This window comes from Rhinopithecus roxellana, chromosome 13 (genome assembly GCF_007565055.1).
Source record: "Rhinopithecus roxellana isolate Shanxi Qingling chromosome 13, ASM756505v1, whole genome shotgun sequence".
NCBI lineage: Eukaryota > Metazoa > Chordata > Mammalia > Primates > Cercopithecidae > Rhinopithecus > Rhinopithecus roxellana.
Genome location: NC_044561.1, coordinates 11,253,116 through 11,277,361, shown reverse-complemented (window position 1 = coordinate 11,277,361; position 24,246 = coordinate 11,253,116). Strand labels below are relative to the sequence as shown.

General features: G+C 48.9%; 1 protein-coding gene and 1 long non-coding RNA gene across 2 annotated transcripts; one reads left to right on the top strand and one right to left on the bottom strand.

Annotated features, from left to right (window-relative positions):
- Positions 1 to 1,972: 1,972 nt before the first annotated feature.
- On the bottom strand, positions 1,973 to 8,089 carry LOC104676885 (tubulin alpha-3 chain). The gene is made up of 4 exons (XM_010381765.2): positions 7,872 to 8,089; positions 6,779 to 6,927; positions 5,444 to 6,124; positions 1,973 to 2,357 (listed from the first exon to the last, which is right to left on the bottom strand). Exons 1-4 carry the CDS (start codon positions 7,990 to 7,992, stop codon positions 2,061 to 2,063), a joined length of 1,248 nt encoding a protein of 415 aa, XP_010380067.2. The 5' UTR covers positions 7,993 to 8,089; the 3' UTR covers positions 1,973 to 2,060.
- Positions 8,090 to 10,636: 2,547 nt separating this feature from the next.
- LOC104676886 lies at positions 10,637 to 16,430 on the top strand. The gene is made up of 3 exons (XR_749986.2): positions 10,637 to 10,746; positions 14,349 to 14,466; positions 16,090 to 16,430. It is a non-coding gene; the product is annotated as an uncharacterized LOC104676886 (long non-coding RNA).
- The last annotated feature ends 7,816 nt before the right edge of the window (positions 16,431 to 24,246 follow it).

Here is a 24,246-nt window from a genome sequence, read left to right as displayed (position 1 = left end):
GAGGAGAGTCCTGGCCAAGGCACTCCACATGGGGGCCTGTGACCCCCACAGGCAAACCTGCTACCCGGGCACATTTTTCTCCTGGTGGGTCCCCTCACTCGGTCTTGCTAATGCTATCAACACCCTGAGCCCCGGGAAATATATTCAAGTAAAGCTCTGGCCCAAGTGTGGTTGCAGATCTTTCTTGACTATCTTCACACAAAAGAGTAAAGTAAGCAAATTACAAATCAAAGAAATTCTGAACCCGTGGCCTTCATCTGAGTGAGACTCTGGCGGTCAGAAGGAAAGTCTCAACCATTCAGACTGTGGCAGGAACCCAGTCGTGGTATCAGCAGCTAAACCCAAGAGCAAGAGGCTTGACCACTATTTGCAGAACTCTCGGGTAGGTAGGAAACGTCAGTTTCCAAAATGGAAATCAGAAACCCAATTCCAGGACTTGGTGACTGCAGCACTTCCTGCCTGTCACTGGGGCAGCTCAGATGTACGGTCCAGCATGAACACACCTAGAGGATGAGGCGGCAAGCCCCTGCTGCTGCTGTCACTGCTGGCACCATCAGGGCAGACCAGGTTTGCTGTCCAGGCCAGGTGTGGACCGGCTGTGCCTACCTTCCCCTAAATGGACCTGTCATGTGTGTCATTTCAAAACGTTCCCATGGCAGTGTGCTCCTTGCATGGCTTTGCTCCTGGGACACATCCTAAAGGATCCCCTGCACACTGCTTCTGGAGCATGACCTGTCTTTACTGCTTCTGAGCCTCAGGACTCAGGGCTACTGCAGGGCCTCTAGTTGAAGCAGCCTTGATGGAAATATGTAGACACAAATATTGCTCAAATATTGCTCAAGAAGCATGAGTACAGTAGTACAGAGTACAGGAGTGCAGTAGATGCTACAGTTATGGGGCTCGCTCATTCCTAATAATTGTGATTTGTGCCTCCTCAGAGAGAAACACAGGCAGCACTGCCCTCGGGGGAGTGCTGGCCCTGGCAGAATGCAGCAGCCACAAAGGATCCAGCCAGAAGATGCCCCACCTGCCCAGCACTACCAGGCTGCCCAAGGAGGGCAGGCGTGGGAAGAGCCCTACACGGAGCAGCACCTAGGATGGGGCAGAGACTTGTCACATCACTGTCCCCAGCAAAGGCTACATGTTGTCTCCTTCAGTTGATGACACACCTTTCTGAGATGCAGAGCATCCAGGTCAGACATTCTCTACCATTTTTTTATTATATTAAGGCACTAGCTTAGAATGAGGTTTTTGTGCCATTCCTGGTCATGCCACAGCTGAACTAACCAGGTCCCTTCACCATGGGTCAACTTTCTGGCCCTGATTTGGGTTCTGAGAAAAGGCATCTGGATTGGCAAGTCTTTTATAAAGACGTCAGCAAAGCTTCACTTGAAGTGAAAGTGAGAGGTTTTCTACCAAGACCATTGATTGACGGTCAGGCAAGAGGGGCAGGGTGGCCATGTGTGTGCACAGAGGGCAAATACTGTCTTCCAGGTTTCTGTGGAAGGCTGGGTGTGTTGTGACCTTCTGTGGGTCGGGAATGCTGTGCAGGACACAGTAACGCTTTTTCCCCCTTCTAAAATGTCCTGACCTTACACACTTGACCCACAGCTTTAGGGATTTCATGGACAAGCCCCATCCACTGACTTCAGATTTAAACACTCCACTTCTAGGCTCTTCTTTTTAGCCAGCATCACCCATCAATAGAGAAGCCCTCAAAATTGCAAATTCAGTTGAAAACCCTGACTCTGCTTTCCTAGAATTTAGGAAATCTATACACTGAACACTTGGCTTTGAAGAAACAGTTTCCTCTGTGTCAAGTTACTTCTGTGGCAGCTCCTTAAGTATGTACCATCCCGCTGCACCCAACCCCATGCCAGCAGGGCAGGCTGGCACCCCACCGCTGTCCATGCAGGCTCTGGAGGTGACACGTGCTCCTGCAGGCAAAGCTAAGCAGCATGACATACAGAGGTCTTGGTTTTATAAAGAACCTTTAATTGCAAAGAACTTGAAAGCAGCCATGCTGGGGGTGGCAGTGGAGAACCCACCACACCCTCCCCTCAGTATTCTTCACCTTCTTCGGCCTCAGCTTCCACGGAATCCACGCCCACCTCTTCATAATCCTTCTCCAGAGCTGCCAGATCCTCACGGGCTTCGGAGAACTCCCCCTCCTCCATGCCTTCTCCCACGTACCAGTGCACAAAGGCCCGCTTGGCATACATGAGATCGAACTTATGGTCCAGGCGAGCCCAGGCCTCCGCGATGGCCGTGGTGTTGCTCAGCATGCACACAGCCCGCTGCACCTTGGCCAGGTCTCCCCCAGGGACCACCGTAGGGGGCTGGTAGTTAATGCCCACCTGCCGGAGAAGGGGAAGAAAGCAGTCTGTGAAGCTTATATCAAACCTAGAAATGATGGCTACTTTTCCTCAAACAGAAGACACCCTGTAGGTGAACAGGAGAATTCTCAGTTCACCCCACAAATGTCACTAAGCCCTTCTCTGTGCCAGGCAGGGTGACAGTTTCAGATAACATGTTTCCCAGGCTGGCCTCAAACTCCTGGGCTCAATCGATCCACTCGCCCCAGCCTCCCAAAGTGCTAGGATTACAGGCATGAGGCAGCATGCCCAGCTTTTTTGTTGTTATTTTTGTTAGAATAAAGTATTTTCTAAAGGATTTCTGTGCCCCTTTCTTAGGTAGTAGAATTCATGTGGAAAAGGCAGGTTGAACTTAGTAGGAATTTTATGGGCATTTTGGGGAATCTTGTAGGTGGTGTATATATTTATTTTAACTTGGGCATTACTATAAACTGCTTCACTACATCCTCCACTCCACTGTCTCGTGAACAGTTTGATTTAAAAAAGAATGATATTTTGTGATGAAAACAGCAACAGTTACAGTGGCTCACACCCATTATCCCAGCTCTTTGGGAGGCCAAGACATCCATTGCTTGAACTGAGGAGTTCAAGACCAGCCTAGGCAACATGGCATGACCCTGTCTCTACCAAAAATACAAAAAATGAGCTGAACATGATCTCATGCACCTGTGGTCCCAGATACTCAGGAGGCTGAGGTGGGAGGATCGCCTGAGCCTGGAGGGCAGAGGTTCCAATGAGCTGAGATCTCACCACTGCCTGGGTGACAGAGCAAGACCCTGTCTCCAAAAAAATAAAAAATAAAAGGTCGGGCGTGGTGGATCACGCCTGTAATCCCAACACTTTGGGAGGCTGAGGTGGGCAGATCACAAGGTCAGGAGATTGAGACCATACTGGCTAACACGGTGAAACCCCATCTCTACTAAAAATACAAAAATAAAATTAGCCAGGCGTGGTGGTGGGCGCCTGTAGTCGCAGCTACTAGGGAGGCTGAGGTGGGAGAATGACATGAACCCAGGAGGAGGAGCTTGCAGTGAACCAAGATCGCTCCACTGCACTCCAGCCTGGGTGACAGAGTGAGACTCCATCTCAAAAAAAAAAAAAAAAAAAAAAAAAAAACCCTGCAATGTCTTTATTTCTCTTCTGGGAAGTCTAGTAATTTTGCCCTGAGTTTGCCTCAGACACAAAATCTGTCCCCACCTTCCACTGACACAAAAGTAACCTTGCTGTCCTCTTTCAGCTTTATCACTAGTTGGTTACTAAATCTTGCGGCATTTCTCTGTTGAGACTTTGCATCCTTGTGCTGTGCTTTCCCTGCTGCCTCTGGCTTAGACCCCCACCACCTCTGTCGGGAGAGACCACTGCAGTCAGCTCTGACTGGGATTTCCTACTGTGAGTATCTCTTCCTCTCCTTCAGGGGTTAGCACAGCTGCTGGACTAGCCACCTGATTTTGTAAGTTCTTGTCTGAACATAGCCACCATAGCCACCACACCCCTTCATTTGTAGATTGATTTTGATATGCAACAGCAGAGTGGGGTAGGCGTGACAGAGGTCGTGTGACCTGTAAGGCCTAGAATTTTTATGATCTTGTCTTTTTTTTTCTTTTTTTTTTTGAGACAGAGTCTTGTACTGTCACCTAGGTTGGAGTGCAGTGAGGTGATATCTTCTCACTGCAACTTCCACCTCCTGGGTCCCAGTGATTCTCCTGTCTCAGCCTCCTGAGTAGCTGGGATTACAGGTGCCCACCACCATACCTGGCTAATTTTTGTATTTTTAGTATAGACGGAGTTTTGCCCTGTTGGCCAGGCTGGTGTCAAACTCCTGACCTCAGGTGATCCGCCTGCCTCGGCCTCCCAAAGTGCTGGATTAAAGGCATGGGTCCCCATGCCCAACCAATTTTTGTATTTTTAGTGGAGAGCTGTGATCACCACACTGCACTTCAGCCTGGTTGACAGAGTGGGATTCTGTCTCAAAAAAGTAAATAAATAGGGTCGAGCACAGTGGCTCATGCCCGTAATCCCAGCATTTTGGGAGCTAAGGCGATCAGATCACTTAAGGCCAGGAATCTGAGACCAGCCTGGCCAACATGGTGAAATCCCTTTACTAAATACACAAAAATTAGCTGGGTGCGGTGGTGCATGCCTGTGATCCCAGCTACTCAGGAGGGTGAGGTGAGAGAATCACTTGAGCTTGGGAGGCAGAGGTTGCAGTGAGCCGAGATCCACCACTGCACTCCAGCCTTCTCAACAACAATAACAACAAAATAAGTAAAGCTCATCACAGATATATAGTGTAATGACTCAGAGAGTTCAAAAGACATCGCTGGGCCAGGCATGGTGGCTCACGCCTCTAACCCCAGCACTTTGGGTGGCCGAGGTGGGTGGATCACCTGAGGTCAGGAGTTCAAGACCAGCCTGGCCAACATGGCAAAACCCTGTTTCTGCTAAAAACATAAAAAGTAACCAGGTGTGGTGGTGGGTGCCTGTAATTCCAGCTACTTGGGAAGCTGATGGAGACTGCAATGAGCTCAGATCACACCACTGCACTCCAGTCTGGGCGACAAAGCTAGACTCTGCCTCAAAAAAAAGACATCACTTTGGCCGGGCGTGGTGGCTCAAGCCTGTAATCCCAGCACTTTGGGAGGCCGAGACGGGCGGATCACGAGGTCAGGAGATCAAGACCATCCTGGCTAACACGGTGAAACCCTGTCTCTACTAAAAATAATACAAAAAACTAGCCAGGTGAGGTGGCGGGCGCCTATAGTCCCAGCTACTCTGGAGGCTGAGGCAGGAGAATAGTGTGAACCCGGGAGGTGGAGCTTGCAGTGAGCTGAGATCCGGCCACTGCACTCCAGCCTGGGCGACAGGGCAAGACTCCGTCTCAAAAAAAAAAAAAAAAAAAAAAAGACATCACTGAATTAATTATCACTCTGGTTCACTAATTTATGCCCACACGCCTAGCCCATGGAACGGGGGTAGTCTCCTCAAAGGATGCGGGCCTTCAGGGGCAGCATTATTCTGTGTCTGTTGCTTGCTGAAAGATATAAGAACTCCACATTACCCAGTCATACCTTAAATCCAGTTGGGCACCAATCCACAAACTGGATGGTGCGCTTGGTTTTGATGGTGGCGATGGCCGCGTTGACATCTTTTGGGACCACATCCCCCCTGTATAACATGCAGCATGCCATGTACTTGCCATGGCGAGGGTCACACTTGACCATCTGATTGGCTGGCTCGAAGCAGGCATTGGTGATCTCGGCCACAGACAGCTGCTCGTGGTAAGCCTTCTCGGCTGAGATGACTGGGGCGTAGGTGGCCAGGGGGAAGTGGATGCGGGGATATGGCACTAGGTTGGTCTGGAATTCCGTCAAGTCCACATTCAAGGCCCCATCAAATCGCAGAGAGGCCGTGATGGAGGACACGATCTGCCCAATCAGACGGTTAAGGTTGGTGTACGTGGGACGCTCAATGTCCAGGTTGCGCCGACATATGTCATAGATGGCTTCATTGTCGACCATGAAGGCGCAGTCAGAATGTTCCAGGGTCGTGTGGGTGGTCAGGATGGAGTTGTAGGGCTCCACCACGGCCGTGGAAACCTGGGGGGCTGGGTAAATGGCAAACTCTAGCTTGGACTTCTTGCCATAATCCACTGAGAGCCGCTCCATGAGCAGAGATGCAAACCCAGAGCCAGTGCCGCCCCCGAAGCTGTGGAAGATGAGGAAGCCCTGCAGTCCCGTGCACAGATCCGCCTGAGAGAAACCAGACAACATGAGCCAATGCCCGTGGAAGCCACGCCACCAACTTCCACCAAGCCAGGGCCACTTCTCTTTGCCTCTGAAGACTTGATATGGATTCAAATCATCCATAATAAACACACAGTACACTTTGAAGCAAAGAAAAGCAGACAAAGATCTACAGACAAATCACCATGCATGCTTCAGACTAAGACCATTGCAGACTCAATTGGACTCAAGATGCTGGTGTAAGTTTTTTTTTTTTCTTTTTCTTTTTTTTTTTTTTTTGAGATAGAGTCTCACTCTGTTGCCCCAGCTGGAGTGCAATGCCATGAGCTCAGTTCAGTGCAACCTCTGTCTCCCTGGCTCAAGCCATTCTCCTGCCTCAGCTTCCTGAGTAGCTGGCACTACAGGCAGGCACCACCATGCCTCACTAATTTGTGTATTTTTAGTAAAGACAGGGTCTCACCATGTTGGCCAGGCTGGTCTCAAACTCTTGACTTCAGGTGACTGCCCACCTTGGTCTCCCAAAGTGTTGGGATTACAGGCGTGAGTCACCAGATCCAGCCAAAGTGCTGGTCTAAGTTTTGACAAAATGACCTCCCCTTCACAATCCAAGATCTACCCTCCTGTGCAGGACAATGGTCACATGAAGCTTTCTCTTCTTACCAGTTTGCGGATCCGGTCCAGGACCAGGTCGACAATCTCCTTGCCGATGGTGTAATGGCCTCTGGCGTAATTATTGGCCGCATCTTCCTTCCCGGTGATCAGCTGCTCTGGGTGGAAGAGCTGCCTGTAGGTTCCTGTGCGCACTTCATCTACAAAAGAGACCGAATATACTGTGAATCTTTAAGGCCTGTACTCACCAAGATGAACACATTCCAGGACTGTTCACTTCTACAAAGTACATGCTGTTCAAAGTACATGACGTACATGTTGTAGCTCAACAGTGGCAGTGTCTGGTAGAAAATGTCTGTGTGATAACCAAAGTGCAAATGTGTGATAATCAAACTGCAATTTATGACTCTAGAAAGTTAAACTCAGCTTGCAGTACAAATGTCAGCACTACCAGTTCCCAGTGAAGGGAAATAAGCTGTAGCACCCACACATAGGTAATTCTACAGGTATGTAATTCTTTCCTACATGTAGCTACATCAAAGGCTGTAAGTTAAAACTCTTACAAACTGGGAAGTCACCAGGTCAATGTGACTTCTGCAGCAGTCCTATCAGGGCACCCTGTGTGGCCTGGGCCCCACAGGCTTTCAGGTGACACTGTCATCTCATATGGGGCCACTGAAAGGGGCTGTCTCTTTGCAGTTCTTCTTGTAAACTACCTTGGGCTGCTAATCTGGAGGAAGCAAATGACTGTGCTGTACTTAACCTTCTATACCTAAGATGCAGGTCAAGACTCTCGTGCACCAGCATAAGAGAGTGCACAGCATTCAGGAGAGAACCAATGCCACTGTGCCCTGCAGGCAGGGCCACCTGAGCAGGGCTGAGGCAGCCAGAGGGAATGTCTCCACAGCCCATCTTATTGCTGCCAGAGCAGCTTTTCCCTGTAGGTCAGGTTTTCCTAAATGAGGAGCCGAGTCTCACAGACACTTTAATCATGAACCTTTCAGTTTCTCTCTTAACAACACCATAGGCATATGCTTGTCTATCTCATACCTTCTGCAGGATTCAAAGGAGCCCACGTGGGGCTTTACAGATGATGCTCTCCCACCCTCCCAGGAAAGCTGCCATCCAGGGCCCGAGCACCTACCAACCACAGTGGGCTCCAGGTCCACAAACACTGCCCTGGGCACGTGCTTGCCAGCCCCAGTCTCACTGAAGAACGTGTTGAAGGAGTCGTCCCCGCCACCAATGGTTTTATCACTTGGCATCTGACCATCGGGCTGAATTCCATGTTCAAGGCAGTACAGTTCCCAGCAGGCATTGCCGATCTGGACACCTGCCTGCCCCACGTGGATAGAGATACACTCGCGCTGTGAACCGGAACATAAATGTAGACCCATTCATTTCAAGGCAACTTGAAGCTATACGGCACGCAAAATATTCTAATTTAATATTTGTATAGTGCTTCAGTATCTGGTGCTTTCACAATTGATATTTCCTAGGAGGGTTAGGTGACTGACCCCTTAATCCCTGTGAAAACTTACTTGCTCTAAACCATCCTAGCTGCTAAGTTCCAGAGGTAGCCCTAGAACCTAACGTTTGCCACTACACAAAAATTAGATTATTTTAAAACTTGGAAGCCATGTAATGCCAATAATCAACCCCACATTACAGCCAGTCACAGTAATGCTCTGAAGAGTACACAGCAGTTTTTGATTATGTCCTGATCAAAGGATAAGGTAATTGGGTTGGGAAAAGAAATAGAGAGTAGGTCCCAGGTCACTGTGGTCCAAGCCCAGGTGTTCAGTATGTGTCCTCTCTCTGCCCCTCAGATCTACCCTCCATCATTCACCACCTGCTCTTCGCTCCCAGAGGCTGACCCATGAGGACAGTGTCAGAGGCCTATCTTGCCCTCTGGCTTCGTGCTGGTTTGTTCAATGACAGGCAGCAGCAGGAGACCAGGAGGCTGGAGGAGGCATCAGGGTACTCTCCCCTTGGCCCCTTCCTGCTCAACTTTCATGGGTGATCCAAATCCCTCCATCAAGGCCACACTTTTGGCAGGTGGCTCTCTTCATAAAGTTACCCTCTCAAGTTTTTGTAAGCACTCCCTCCCCTCCACCTCTTGAAGCCTAGGAGTGTAATGGCTCCCAGACATCATCAGTGCTGGGACACTGCACTGTCCTTTGGTGGTTTCTTTAAACCCTGCCAAGCTGGGTGTGGTGGCTCATGCCTGTAATTCCAGCACTCTGGGAGGCTGAGCTGAGATCGCTTGGAACCAGTTTGAGACCAGCCTGGGCAACTATGAAAAAAAAATTATTATTATTTTTTTGAAACAAGAGTCTCACTCTGTCACCCAGGCTGGAGTGAAATGGCACAATCGCAGCTCACTGCAGCCTCTGCCTACCAGGTTCAAGCAATTCTCCTGCCTCAGCCCCCCAAGTAGCTGGGACTACAGACCACTACGCCCAGCTAATTTTTTGTATTTTTAGTAGAGACGGAGTTTCACCGTGTTAGCCAGGATAGTCTTGAGCTCCTGACCTTGTGATATGCCCGCCTCGGCCTCCCAAAGTGCTGGGATTACAGGCATGAGCCACTGCACCCAGCCGAAAAAATTTAAACATTAGCCAGGTGTGGTGGCACACACCTGTAGTCCCAGCTACTCAGGAGGCTGAGGCAGGAGGATCACTGGAGCTCAGGGGTTCAAGACTGCAGTGAGCCGTGATCCTGCAACTGTGATCCAGCCTGGGCAACAGAGCTGTTGAGCCGTCTCAAAAAAAAAAAAAAAAAAACAGATACTTGACAGACCACGGCCATAGCTATTCAGAATTGGGACTTGCAAATCTGTTCTTTATGTGAATGTGTTGGTTGCTTTTTTTTTTTTTTTTTTTTTTTTTGAGGCAGGGTGTCTCTCTCTTGTCACCCAAGCTGGAGTGCAGTGGCACCACCGTGACTCACTGCAGCCTGGAAGTCAGTCCTGGGGTCAGCTGACCCTCCCACCTCAGCCTCCCGAGTAGCTGGAACCACAGATCCACGCCACCACCCTGGGAATTTTTGTATTTTTAGTAGAGAAGGGTTTTCGCCATATCGGCCAGGCTGGTGCGGAGCCCCTGACCTCAGGGGATCCCCCGCCTCCACCTCCCCAGGGGCTGGGATTCCAGGCGTGAGCCACCGAGCCCACCCACCGTGTTGCTTTTAGGTGAATGAGGCAATGTTTTAGCAGCGTCTGAGCTTTAATTCCTGATCTGACCAATGTCCACAGCCCCAGCCTCCATCAGCTAAGGCTCCTGGGGTTCCTCAGTGGTTTCCAGTAGCACTGAGCCGTTTGGAGACCGGAAAGCGGGAGCAGCGCCCTCTTGTCTTCAGGAGGTGACACCACTGTTTGCTCTCTGGGGGACGGGACGCCGTTAATGCTCCCTGTCCACCGACTCAAGGCCGGCAGCTTCCTCTAAAACAAAAGCTGCCGTCCCTGCCCTGGAGCCTGCAGACCCAGTAGACGACCCCGTGTCCTTCTCTGGCCACCTCTCTGCACCTGCAACAGCATCCCTCCGTCTAGCCACCTCAAGAGGCCAACTTTGTCCACCCTCCAGCCTGGACATCTGCGGGTCAGGAATGACCAGACCTTACCATGTTGAGCTCCGCCGCTGCTGCAGTCCAACGCTACTACTTGACAGCAACGGCCGCTGCAGCTGCACACGCCCAACGACAGCCTCCCACTGCACGCTGTCTGGGATTGGCCTGCTGGTGCCAGGCCACCATTGGTCCAGAGCTCCTGGGAGGCGGGCCAAGGCTCAGATCCCAGTTTCAATTGGCTGTTGCTCAATAAGCGTAGTGGGGACGCCCTCTGACTGGATGCAGGATTGGCGGGAAGGCAGCAGGCTCAGAGGGGGCCCTCTGATTGGATGCAGGAGCGGCGGGAAGGCCGTGAGGTCAGAGGGCAGTGCGTGGGCTGAGACGTTTCTGGGGGTCCTCCGAGCTAGTTTGGAGCAGCTACTGCGCCTTTGTGGGTCGAGGAACATTGCTTTGTAAGTAAGCTCTCAGCCTGGCAGTGGCTTGACCACGAACTTGTGCCGCTGCCTCCTCCCCAGTTGCCGCAGGCCGGCTCCTCTGGAGGTGCCTTATTCAGATCTTTGCAAACAGGGCCGCCTTTGAGAGGCCTTCCGGGCATCTGCCCAACTCTCAGCAGCACTGCAATGACCCCACCTTCCCACCCGGCACCCGGGAAGTGGCGGGATTCCATCACTTTTGTGATCTGAAAGGAAAAAGTGGGTGGGTCTCGGTGGCTCACGCCTGTAATCCCATCACTTCGGAGGCAGAGGCGGATAGATCACCTGAGGTCAGGAGTTCGAGACCAGCCTGGCCAACATGGTGAAATCCCATCTCTACTAAAAATACAAAAACTAGCCGGGCATGGTGGGCGCGCCTGTGATCCCAGCTACTCGGAAGGCTGAGGCAAGGGAATTGCATGAACCCGGAAGGCAGAGGTTGCAGTAAGCTGAGATCGCACTGCATCCTGGGCGACACTCCATCTCAAAAAAACAAACAAAAAAACAAAAAATAAATTATAAAAAAGGAAGAAGCAGGGGTAAAATTAATATAGGTGGAGAGGTTGGGCCAGGTGCAGTGGCTTAGGCCTGTAATTCCTGTGTTTTGGGCGGCCTCCACGGGAAGATTGCTTAAGGTCAGGAGTTTGTAACCAGCCTGGTCTACGTGGTGAGACCCACCCTGCCCCTGTTTCTACAAAAAATAAAAACATAATAAAATTAGCCGGGCATGTTGGTGGGTTCCTGTAATGTCCGGAGCCATGAGGCCCGGAATTAGCCGACCTCTGTTGCTTGATCTCCGCAAAGCGGAGACAAGAGGGCACATTCCCGGGTTCTTTATTTACAAACCCTTCCCGCGCGCGCCCAAAGCTTTTCCCGCGCGCGCCTAAGTTTCTCCCGCGCGCGCCAAAACTGTTCCCGCGCGCGCCAACCTTTCCCGCCGGCGCCAACTGTTCCCGCGCGCGCCAACCTTTCCCGCGCGCGCCAAACATTCCCGCCCAGGAAGATATGCAGCCCAGGGCGCAGGCGCTATCCCGCGCCAGGGAAAAGTACAAACCCAGGGCACATGCGCGATTGTAATTTGAGAAGACCCGACCCCACGTCACCGCCCTGGCCCAACCTCTTCCCCTGCCAGCCTATATAAGGCATGACCCTACACTCAATAAACGAGACTTGATCAGGCTATTTGTCTTGTCTCCATTTCTTGTGTTTTCTTGTCTCCTCCATTCCCACTCCCCCTTCCAGGGCCCGTTCGACTGTCCTGCAGGTCGGAACACTGTAATCCCAGCTACTTGGGAGGCTGAGGCACAAGAATCGCTTGAATCCGGGAGGTAGAGGTTGCAGTGAGCCGAGATTGTGCCACCGCACTCCAGCCTGGGTGACAGAGGGAGACCCCGTCTCAAAAAAAAAAAAAAAACAGTTTATTTGGGCCAAGTTTGAGAATTGCAACCCTGGAGATGCAAGTTGTCTTAATATACACTCTAATTAGCAGCAGTTACAAATGGGTTTTTAAAGGAAAAGAAGGGGCAATTTCTAAATTGTTTACCAAGAATTTTAAAAACAGAGAGGGAGTCTTGCTGTTTTGCCCAGCCTGGTCTTGAACTCCTGGCCTGAAGGGAGCCTCCCACCTTGGCTGGCCTGGCCAGAGGAGTGTATATTAAAATAACATAAACTATTTATTGGCTCTATATTGTCTTTTGTGTCACAAATTCCAGTAGCAGGAAGATAAAGCTAATCAGGAACAAAATGCCTTTAAACAGTCGCTGGGGCATGGGTATGCAGTGTGCGACTGAAGTCACACACTGACTGAATATGTGAAGTCCCATGTTCCTGTCTTTCTCGGCCTGATGCATTCTGCACACCTTGCATGACTCAAAGTACTTTGAACACTTTTTCTTTTCTCTTTTCTTTAGTGAGAAGGACTGGGTTTAAAGCCACCAGGAAAGGGAAAGGCACAGCCCTGTCCTGGGAAGAGCAGAGTGGGGACACAATACCCATATCGAAGGAGTCTGGAACAGTCACCTGGTTCTTCCTTATTTATTTATTATTTATTTATTTATTTTTTGGACAGTGGTTCTCACCATGTTGACCAGGCTGGACTCAAAACGCCTGGACTCAAGTGATCCTCTTGCCTCAGCCTTCCTTGCAGGCTGGGACTACAGGCCTGTGATTCTTCCCAGTTTGATTCTTCCATTCCTAAAGATCATCTTAACAGTATGTATTCAGTTCTGGGAAAGGCACCAGAAGAGACGTGCTGGCTTTCCCCCAGCTCATCACCAGGGTTCAGCACCCCATCATGGCATCTCCCTAGAGGGTGGTCAAGGAGGCCTTTAACTTTCCCTCCTGAGAGGAGAGCAGAGAAGAGAGAGGGAGCTCCCCCAGTGGGATGGGACTCATGAGGTCCGGGAATTGAGACTTTTCTGTGGGCTTTGGGGACCTCTGAACAGTGCAATCAGGTCTGCCCTTAGAAGGATGTTTTGGCACAAGGAGGAGGGGCAGGGAGGGAGTTCTGTGGAGAGCCAGGGAAACTTGAGGAGGCCTCTGGCCATCTTAGTTGGCTCCGGGTGCCCTAAAAAAAATACCATTGACTGAGTGGCTTAAACAACAGAGTTTTAGTTTCTCACAGTTCTGGAGGCTAAAAGTCCCAGAGGCCTCTTGTCCTGGCTTGTACACAGCTATCTTCTCACTATGTCCTCCCACAGGGTGGGGGAAGGCAGCACTCAAGCTCCCTGGTCTCTTATAAGGACACAAATCCTATTGGATCAGGGCCCACCCTTATGACCTCACATAATCTTCACCATCTCCTTATAGGCCGTGTCCCCAAATACAGTCACATTGGGGACTGGAGCATCAGTGTCTAATAATGGGGGAAACACAGTTCAGTCCACAGCTCTCCCCTTCCTCAGGGCTCTAACAACGTCATGCACAGAACGCAGCTGTAGCCCGTATCACACGGTGCTCTTCAGTACGGTCATGCGTCCCTCAGAGGCTGGGGTATGTTCTTGGAAATCATCAGGCAATTCCGTTGATGTGAGAACATCATAGAGTGTACTTAGACCAACCTAGATGGAGCGGCCTTCTGCACAGCTAGGCCACGTGGTACAGCCTATTGCCCCTCAGCTACAGACCTATATAGTAAGGATTTGTGTATCTAAACACAGAAAAGCTACACGAAAAATATGGTATTATAATCTTATGGGACCACTGTTATATATGCTGTCTGATGTCTGAAACATCATTATATGCCACATGACTGCAATATTTATTTTTCCGATTATAAAACTAACATATTCCCAGTAGAGAGTGTGGAAATTTAGCAACAAAATATTTATTCGACTGTAAATGACAGAAGAAAAATTGAGTCTTGGACGTGCCCATTTTTACTGTAAGTTATGATTCCATAACTGACTTGTAGTAAACAGTATTTCTGGCCCCTAAGTATTGCTGCCTTGTGTATTTTATTTAGTATACAGTACTAAAAAAAAGTGTTGTCAATTATTAAATCGTTGCAGTAAGTCAGCTAACAAAGTTTACATATAGTCACTACACAGAAAGGAGCACAAATGATTTCCTCTTTTGCTCAGATTCAAACAGGCTTGAGTGACAACTTGAGGACAAGGACACTTTGCCAAGATTTTATGCAGCAGCTGGTGGGGCCAGAGAGGCAGCTTGGTGCGGCAGGAGAATGAGGACCTGTGCAAGGTAGGTGACTCGGTTCTGGGTGAGAAAGGCTTACGAGACTTTGCAGAGTTTTGTGAGGTTGAGTTCATACAGATGTTTAAAGACCTCTTTGGGACTCCTGCTCATGGGCTGTCCCTGCTGCATGCCGGACACCAGGGCCAAGCCTGGTTCTAGGGACCAGCTGGTTGCTGCATAGCTCGTGTCAGCTGGCTGAGCTTGGCTCCCAGTCATGCCTGCGGCAGGCACCCACTTCACAGTCATCTGTCTTCTCCAGTTCAACCCCACAAAGTAAGCAGCAACTCCTCCACCCCTGCCAATTTTGATGACGAACTATGTCTGTGATAATCTGCAGTGACACGCTGTGCCTGACACCAATGACTCCCCCTTCTCTCTCCACCATGCCCCCCTGCTCTTAGAAGGGGTGTCTTTGTGATGACAGGGAGCTGCAAAAGAGACCATTTGTTAAAATGTGGGTAAATCCCCCATAACTCAATTCATAAATTTGGTTTTTAGTAAGATATGTGAAACTTTATGTTCAAATGCCAGTATAGTAATAACACAATTAGGTTCTGTTTTCTAAAATACATTCATTTATACACTTAAGTCCTTGGACCTATAGTTTGTGATCTGTCCTCTAAAACGTGCCAGATTTTAAACCCAAATTGCTTCTTAAGATCATCTGTGGTGTCATTCCCCTGCAGGACTTGTCTGGGACTGCAGCGTGGGCTGTGTGGCGTCTCATTGCTTAACGTAGTCACAGTAACTCTGAGCCGGGCAGAGAGGCCTGGGGAGGCCTTTCCTCCCTGTGGGGGAGCTGCCCTGCCAGCTTGTTCCACGTCTCCTCACTTCCAGTCTTAGTCCAGCAAGTGTGACCGTGACTAAACAGCCAGATTGTTGAGTAGATTGGCTGCAGGGAGGTCAGGGTCATCAGGGCAGCAAGTGGTAAGGTTGGGCTGTCAGTACAGCTGATCTCACAGTAAGTCCATCTGTGGCTCTCCACCCAGGGAGACTTGGATTTAAATCTTTTTCTTCTTAATTTTCTTTTCTTTCTTTCTTTTTTATTTTTTTTTTAAGAGATGAGGTCTCACCATTTTGCCCAGGCACTGGTCTTGAACTCTTGGGCTCAAGTGAGCCTCTCTCCTAAGCCTCCCAAAGTGCTGGGATTACAAGCATGACCCACCGTGCCTGGCCTGATTTAAATCTTAAGTACTTTGTGTGTGTGTGTGTGTGTGTGTGTGTGTGTGTGTGTGTGTGTATTTCTGTTTCCGCTTATGTTTAAGTAACTAGATTGAGTGCCCAAATGCTTTATTCACCTTTGCAGTTGTATAGATGACATCAGGCAGAGGTTGGCGTTCCAGAGCCAGCTGTCCTGCTAGAAGCTACTCCATGCAGTTGCAGGGTCTTGCTTGGTGTGGGGTTGGTGCTCAGGACCTGAGCCCAGGTGATCTTCCCATTGCATGTCTGGCTAGGGTGAGGTGAGCACAGGGCATTTTCCAAGCAGGGGATTTCTCCAATCTTTGACTTTAATGTGTAACCAGCATTGGGTGTCACTTGTAACTCTTTAATATAGTGTAAGACTAAACCTTCCAGGCCTTTGTTAAGCAAACATAAAACATCTATAATTGTGATTTTTTTTTTTTTCAGCAATTGCTTGAAGCCTCCGAGTTATTGAAATCCCAGGCCAAAGAACTCAAAGATGCCCATCAGCAGCAAAAGCTGGCCCTGCAGGACTTGTTGGAGCTCAGTGAGCTGGTGGCAGAGCTCTGCTCCCAGAAGCAGAAGATGTGGGACAAGGAGGAGGAGATGGAGGTGGCCATGCAGAAAGTCAACACGATGTGGCAGGAGATATAAAGATCCACGAAGCTCAGAAAGAGGAAGCTGTTTAGATGTTTCAGCGATGGTATTGACTGAGTTCTTTTTCATTTTTTTATTGTTATACTTTAAGCTCTGGGGTACATTGTATGACCTTAATAAAACATCTTTGAAAACTTGAACTGCATTATGTAAATTACTTTAAAATGGATCTTAAGTTTTTGGGAAACCAAGTAAGTTGATCTGCCAACCATATATTTTGTTCTCATCCCTCAATATCTATCTGTAAAATTATTAAAAGAGGTTCCTGTGGTACTAAGTTTTAAAAATTCTCTTTTAAGTAAGTAGAGGGTATTTGTGCTGTGCTGTGGCCTGGCTTAAGTGAGTAAGAGCATCTGCAGTCCATACAAGGCCAGTGGCAGCAGAAAGGCAAATCACAGCCTAGGACTCTCCAGGCCACTTGCTTTAAACCAGTGCTTCTGACATGTCTTGGCCTCAGCACTCCTTTACACTCTTATGAATTATAAAGGACCCCAAAGAGCTTCTACTTACATAGATTACAGACCTCAATATGCACCATAACAGAAATCAAAGCTGAGAATTCTTTCAATACAAAAACCCATTACGTATTAACATAACATTTGTACTGAAAAGTAACTATTTCTTTAAAAATTTAGTGAGAATGGCATTTTAATGTTTTTAATGTTTCTTTTTCTTTTTTTTTTGGAGATAGAGACTTACTCTGTTACCACGCTGGAGTGCAGTGGCGTGATCTTGGCTCACTGCAACCTCCACCTCCCTAATTCAAGCAATTCTCCTGCCTCAGCTTCCCAAGTAGCTGGGGCTACAGGCGTGCACCACCACGCCCAACTAATTTTTGTATTTTTAGTAGAGATGGGGTTTCACCATGTTGGCCAGGATGGTCTCAATCTCTTGACCTCGTGATCTGCCCGCCTTGGCCTCCCGGAGTGCTGGGATTACAGGCGTGAGCCACCGCGTCTGGCCATATTTGTAATGTTTCTTTAATATCTGGCTTTATAGAAAACACTTGGATCCTCATGTCTGCTTCTGCACTTAATCTGTTTTGATACACTGTTCTGGATGAAGTATGTAAACAACTCCTGGCTTCTACAGAAGCTAATTATTCAAAGAGGTTCCTGTGGTACTAAGTTTTTAAAACTCACTTTGAAGTAAGTAGAGGGTATTTATGCTCTAACAACATCTCAGGATTCCAGTGTTCTCAGCCCCCACTTTGAGAACTGCTGCCCTGGGTATTCTGAATGTTCTGCTGTTGATAAGTGACATGTTTTAAGCAATGCTTAGTTTAAAATTGGATTAAAGGCCGGGGCAGTGGCTTACACCTCTAATCCCAGCATTTTGGGAGGCCAAGATAGGCAGGTGGCTTGAGATCAGGAGTTTGAGACCAGCCTGGGCAACATAATGAAACCCCATCTCTACTAAAAGTACAAAAAACTGGCTGTGGCCAGGTGCAGGGGCTCACACTTGTAATCCCAGCACTTTGGGAGGCTGAGGTGGGCAGATCACCTGAGGTCAGGAGTTTGAGACCAGCCTAATATGGTGAAACCCCGTCTATACTAAAAACAAAAATTAGCCAGCCTGTGGTGGCACATGCCTGTAGTCCCAGCTACTCAGGAAACTGAAGCAAGAGAATCTCCTGAACTCAAGAGGCAGAGGTTGCAGTGAGCCAAAATCATGCCACAGAACTCTAGCCTGGGCCACAGAAGGAAACCTCGTCTCAAAAAAAAAAGAAGAAAGAAGATAAAAAGGAGTAACTGGGGTTGTGGCATGCACCTGTGGTACAAGATACTCAGGGGTCGGCCGGGCACAGTGGCTCAGGCCTGTAATCCCAGCACTTTGGGAGGCTGAGGCAGGTGGATCACAAGGTCAGGATTTTGAGACCATCCTGGCTAACAGGGTGAAACCCCGTCTCTACTAAAAATACAAAAAATAAAATAGCTGGGCATGGTGGCGGGTGCCTGTAGTCCCAGCTACTCAGGAGGCTGCTGAGGCAGGAGAATGGCAGGAACCCGGGAGGTGGAGCTTGCAGTGAGCCGAGATCACGCCACTGCACTCCAGCCTGGGCGACAGAGCAAGACTCTGTCTCAAAAAAAAAAAAAGAAAGATACTCAGGAGTCTGAGGTGGGAGGATCACTTACGCCTGGGAGGTGGAGGTTGCAGTGAGCTGAGATCACACCACTGTACTCCAGCCTGGGCAACAGAGGTAGACTCTGTCTCAAAACAATTATATTAAAATTTACTTAATGAACTCCACGAATGAGAAGGCCTGGAAGCATATGCTCATGTTCCTTTCAGGTTCAGGGCTTTTTGCCCTTTAGCCACAGAATACCTATTTGTTTTCTTAGACGGTTTTAGAACCCAAATATATTTATTGTTATAGCCAGTTGCAACTTGAGTTAACGAAACCCCTAAATAAGGATTACCATTCCACATATGGATGCGATGATACATTGCCTGGGATTTGCTCTCTAACGGTTTGGGTGTAGGCAGAGATGAAGCAGGCTCGGCTGAGTTGCTCACTGTCAAAGCTGGGTGCCAGGCACACGGGGTTCATTACTTTCTCTTCTGTATGCATTTGAAATCGTGCGTTTAAAAAATGAATCAGTGTTTTGCAGATATCAGAAGTACTTGTTTTCACACATCAGTCTCCTTTCTTGAAATCTAATCTCAAGTATCAAATTAAATTAAAATTTGAACTTGCTTTATTACTAACTGACCGTTTCAGCTGAGCCCTGAAGCGTATTTCTGAAACTTTAATTTGTGATAAGATTTGATGAAGGATGAAAAAATACAAAGGTCTTTCAAGGTCTTGTTCTCTTAGAGGTCCTTTGGGTGAAGATCTAATTGGTGAGGCTGTGCTTCCTTTGTGTTAATGAAAAGCACATCTTCCTTTTGTAGCTGGAAGCTCAGCTCAAGGACCCTGTTGCTGAGGCCTCAAAGCAATGCAAAGTTCATGAGCACAGTGCAGACTAAGCAAGAAGGAAGTGAGGTCCTCGAGGTAGTTCTGGGTTAGGGTCTTTATTCCATTTTTTTTTTTTTTTTTTTTTTTTTTTTGAGATGGAGTCTCACTCTGTCACCCAGGCTGGAGTGCAGTGGCACAATCTCGACTCACTGCAAGCTCCACCTCCCTTGTTCATGTCATTCTCCTGCCTCAGTCTCCCAAGTAGCTGGGACTATAGGCACCCGTCACACCCACCACCACGCCCAGCTATTTTTTTTTGTATTTTTAGTAGAGACAGTGTTTCAGTGTTTCACCATGTTAGCCAGGATGGTCTCGATCTCCTGACCTTATGATCCTCCCGCCTTGGCCTCCCAAAGTGCTAGGATTACAGGCGTGAGCCTCCACGCCTGGCCAGGGTCTTTACTCTTAACTGACAGATGAGACAGAAAGCTCATCCTTGCTGATGCCATCACGTGGGCATCACCTTGTGTAATGTGCTGGTCCCAGCGGGGCGTTATCCAAGGCAGTTCCAGACAAGACGGATGCGGAGAGGTGGGGCAGGCCCCTGCCGTCTTGATTGCTTTCATGTTTGAAAGCCAAGGGGATTAATCCATTCTCCCCCAGCTATGAAGATTTACCTTAGCCGGGCATGATGGCACACACCTGTAATCCCAGCTACTCAGGAGGCAGAGGCAGGAGAATTGCTGCAACCCGGGAGGTGGAGGTTTCAGTGAGCCAAAGTCACAACACTGCACTCCAGCCTGGGTGACTTGTGAGACTCCATCTCAAAAAAAAAAAAAAAAAAAAAAAAAAAGGAATTACCTAATTACCTGAGGCCAGGCGTGGTGGCTCATGGCTGTAATCCCAGCACTTTGGGAGGCTGAGGCAAGTGGATCACCTAACGTCAGGAGGTCAAGACCAGCCTGACCAACATGGTGAAACTCCATCTCTACTAAAAGTATCAAAAATTAGCTGGGCATGGTGGCAGGCACCTGTAATCTCAGCTACTCGGGAGGCTGAGGCAGGAAAATCGCTTGAACCTAGAAGGCAGAGGGTGCAGTAAGCCGAGATCCCGCCATTGCACTCCCGCCTGGGTGACAGGGTGAGATTCTGTCTCAAAAAACAAACAAACAAAAAAGAATTACCTGAGACTGGGTAATGTATAAAGAAAAGAGGCTTAATTGGCTCACAGTTCTACGGGCTATACAGGCTTCTGCTTCTCGGGAGGCCTCAGGAAACTTACAATCATGGTGGAAGGGGACACAGGCACATCTTAGGTGGCCAGAGCAGGAGAAGAGAGAGAGCAGGGAGATGCTACACACCTTCAAACAACCAGATCTCATGAGAACCCACTCACTATCACAAACACAGCAAGGGGGAAATCTCCCATAATCCAGTCATCTCCCACGAGGTCCCTCCTCCCACATTGGGGATTACAATTTCACATGAGATTTGAAATTATATCACCAAGTTTTTTTTTCTACATAAAAGTTTCAGGCAGTTCACAATAAGTCCTAGTAAACTAACATCTAATCAACTCCTATCCTGGTTCAGTCCAATCAGTTCATATCCTTCTTCATATCCTGGTTTTCTAAATTCAGTGCAGTTCAGTTTTAGAAAAGCTCCTTAAAACCCATGACCTGCTGCTGACCAGAGAAAAGACAGGCTGGCCATCATCAGGGCCAGCTGGTGGGACCAGAGGGTGTCGTGGAGGCCAAGGAGGGACTGAGCACAGAAGGCCACAGTGGCTGAGCCTGGGCAAGAGTTCAGTGGGCAGGTCTCCTGGCCGCGTAGCTCGGCCTGGGTCAGTGGATGGGTCTCCGGGCAGTGTAGCGCAGCCTGGGTCAGTGGATGAGTCTCCTGGCAGTGTAGTATGGCCTGGGTCAGTGGACCAGTCTCCTGGCAGTGTAGTGCAGCCTGGGTAAGTGGATGGGTCTCCTGGCAGCTTAGCGTGGCCTGGGTCAGTGGACCCGTCTCCTGGCAGTGTAGTGCGGCCTGGGTCTCCTGCTGTGTGAGGTGGGTGTGATGGGTCTCCCCCTCCCTCCTGCCTCAGTAATCTGTCAACTCTTCCTCTAGCATATGTACCTGAGATATCTGTTCCTCTCTATCGTCTTTGCTGCTGCCTGATCCAACCACCAGCAGCTCAGCTTGGCTGGACCTCAGCATGCTGGTGCCTGCGCCTCCCTGCCACTTTCTCAGCCGTTGAGTCTCCTCTCCACATGGCAACCAGGGTGAGCTTGGCAGGCTGAAGTCAGAACACATCACTTTCACAGCCAGGGCCCCCGTCACTCCACAGCTCTCCAGCAGCCTGGAAGCACCTGTCCCGCACCTTCCCCACCACCACCCCGGACACACTGGCCTCTCTCTGTGCCATGAGCACCGGCAGTACATTCCCACCTCACCCGCTCACCCAGGCCTTGTTCTTTGCCCCTGGCCTGATACTCACTTCATAGGTCACCACCTCATAGATGCTGTCCATAACCATCAGGCATGCTCTCCAATCCTTACGACTCAGCCTGTGCTTGTGTCTCATCTGCTCCTTTACTGGTTGGCTGTCAGTACCCCCACCCACGAGAGCAGACACCCCAATGTCACCTCAGTCACCAGAAGAGGGCTGGGCACAGAGTCAGCCCTCAAAAGAATGTTGCATGGATGAATGAACAGAGGGCGGGGCAAAGCTTCTGGGGTCCCAGGAAGTTCTGGACACATCTCCCTGCAAGGCAGCCCCTAGAGTTTGGATCACATTTTGCAGGTCAGCAACATCATTCGGGGTAGTCCGGCATGCAAATGGTCCTTGGGAAGGTGTCAGCACTTGCCGGGATGAAAGGACAGTGTGGCCCTCGAAGACACACAGATTCATCACTTTATGTGAACCTTCCTCTGCAGGTGAAGCGAGGAGGCCAGGGACCAGGTGCCCCTTTAGAGCATCCGCAAGAGATTTCCAAAATACAATGCAAGCTTGAGATGAACATCTTATTTTGTGAAGAGGAATTGGTCAGACATGAGGCCTCCCATGTGCTAGCAGTGAAAAACCTGAAGGAGGTACATGATTCAGAAAGCCAGCAGTTGGTCGTGAAGAGAGAAATCTTGATGTTAAAAGATAAATTAGAAACGTCAAAATGAGAGCAGTAGGTTTTCATGTGCTCCTCAGTGCAGAAAATAAAAGCTTATGCCCACGCCATAGATATGAATATTAGTGAAATTATGAGCCCCTAAAACTGTTTATCTCATTCACCTTCGCAGGCATAGTAAGATGGAGGAGGCAGTAGATACAAGAAAAGATAAATATGCACAAGAAAGAGCAGAGCTGTTGGAAAACAAGAAACTGATGCTGAAAATGAGAAAGTAATTAAGGCCAGGCACGGTGGCTTATGCCTGTAATCCCAGCACTTTGGGAGGCTGAGGAGGGTGGATCACTTGAGGTCAGGAATTTGAGACCAGCTTGACCAACATGGAAAAACTGTCTCTACAAAAAAATTAGCTGGGTGTGGTGGCACAGGCCTATCATCCCAGCTACTCAGGAGACTAAGGCAGGAGAATTGCTTGAACCCAGGAGGCAGAGGTTGCAGTGAGCCGAGATCGTGCCACTGCACTCCAGCCTGGGTGAGATTAAAAAAAAAAAAGTAAAAAAAAAAAAAAAAAAAAAGTAATTAAAAATATCTTGCTGGGCGCAGAGGCTCATGCCTGTAATCCCAGCACTTTGGGAGGCCGAGGTGGGCAGATCACCTCAGGTCAGGAGTTCAAGACCAGCCTGGCCAACATGGTGAAACCCCCATATCTACCAAAAATATGAAACTTAGCCAGGTGTGGTGGTGGGTGGCTGTAATCCCAGCTACTCGGGAGGCTGAGGCAGGAGAATCGCTTGAACCCGGGAGGCGGAGGTTGCAGTAAGCCAAGATCATGCCACTACATTTCAACCTGGGTGAAAAAAGCAAAACTCCATCTAAAAAAAAAAAAAATTTATTTATATTTTCCCAGCTAATTTTTTGTATTTTTAATAGAGTCGGGGTTTCACCATGTTAGTCAGGATGGTCTTGATCTCCTGACCTCATGATCCTCCCGCCTTGGCCTCCCAAAGTGCTGGGATTACAGGCATGAGCCACCGCACCTGGGCAATTTTTTTATTCTTGAGTCTTGGAAGTTTAATTTCTTTTTGAAATTCAGTCATGTACTGCATAAGGATGTTTCAGTCAAAGACAGACTGCATAAACAGCAGGGGTCCCACACAATTATAATACAATTTGTTTATTTATTTATCTATTTATTCATTTATTGAGATGGAGTCTTGCTCTGTTGCCCAGGCTGGCATGCAACGGCACGATCTCGGCTCACTGTAACTTCCACCTCCCCAGTTCAAGCAATTCTCCTGCCTCGGCCTCCCGAGTGGCTGGGATTACGGGTGTGTGCCAACACACCTGGCTAGTTTTTTGTATTTTTAGTAGAGATGTGGTTTCACCGGGTTAGCCAGAATGGTCTTGATCTTCTGACCTCGTGATGCTTCCGCCTTGGTCTCCCAGAGTGCTAGGATTACAGATGTGAGCCACCACGCCCGGCCAGTACAGTATTATTACTGTACCTTTTCTATGTTTAGACCCCAAAGTTCTCACCACTGTGTTACAGTTGCCTGTGGTATTCAGCACAATACCATATTGCACAAGCTTGTAACCTGAAAGCAATAGACTGTACCTCATAGCCTGGGTGTGCAGGAGGCTCTGCTGTCCAGGCTTGTGTAAGTGTACTGGAGGGTACTAGCACAAGGACACATTTTTCAGAGTGTATTCTGATTATTACATGATGCATGACTGTATTTTAATTCTTTTTTGAGACAAAGTCTCACTCTGTCTCCCAGGCTGGAGTGTAGTGGCACGATCTTGGCTCATGGTAACCTCGGCCTCCCAGGTTTGTGATTCTCCTGACTTGGCCTCCCTAGTACCCGGGATTATAGGCACCTGCCCCCATGCCCAGCTAATTTTGATATTTTTAGTAGAGATGGGGTTTCGCCATGTTGG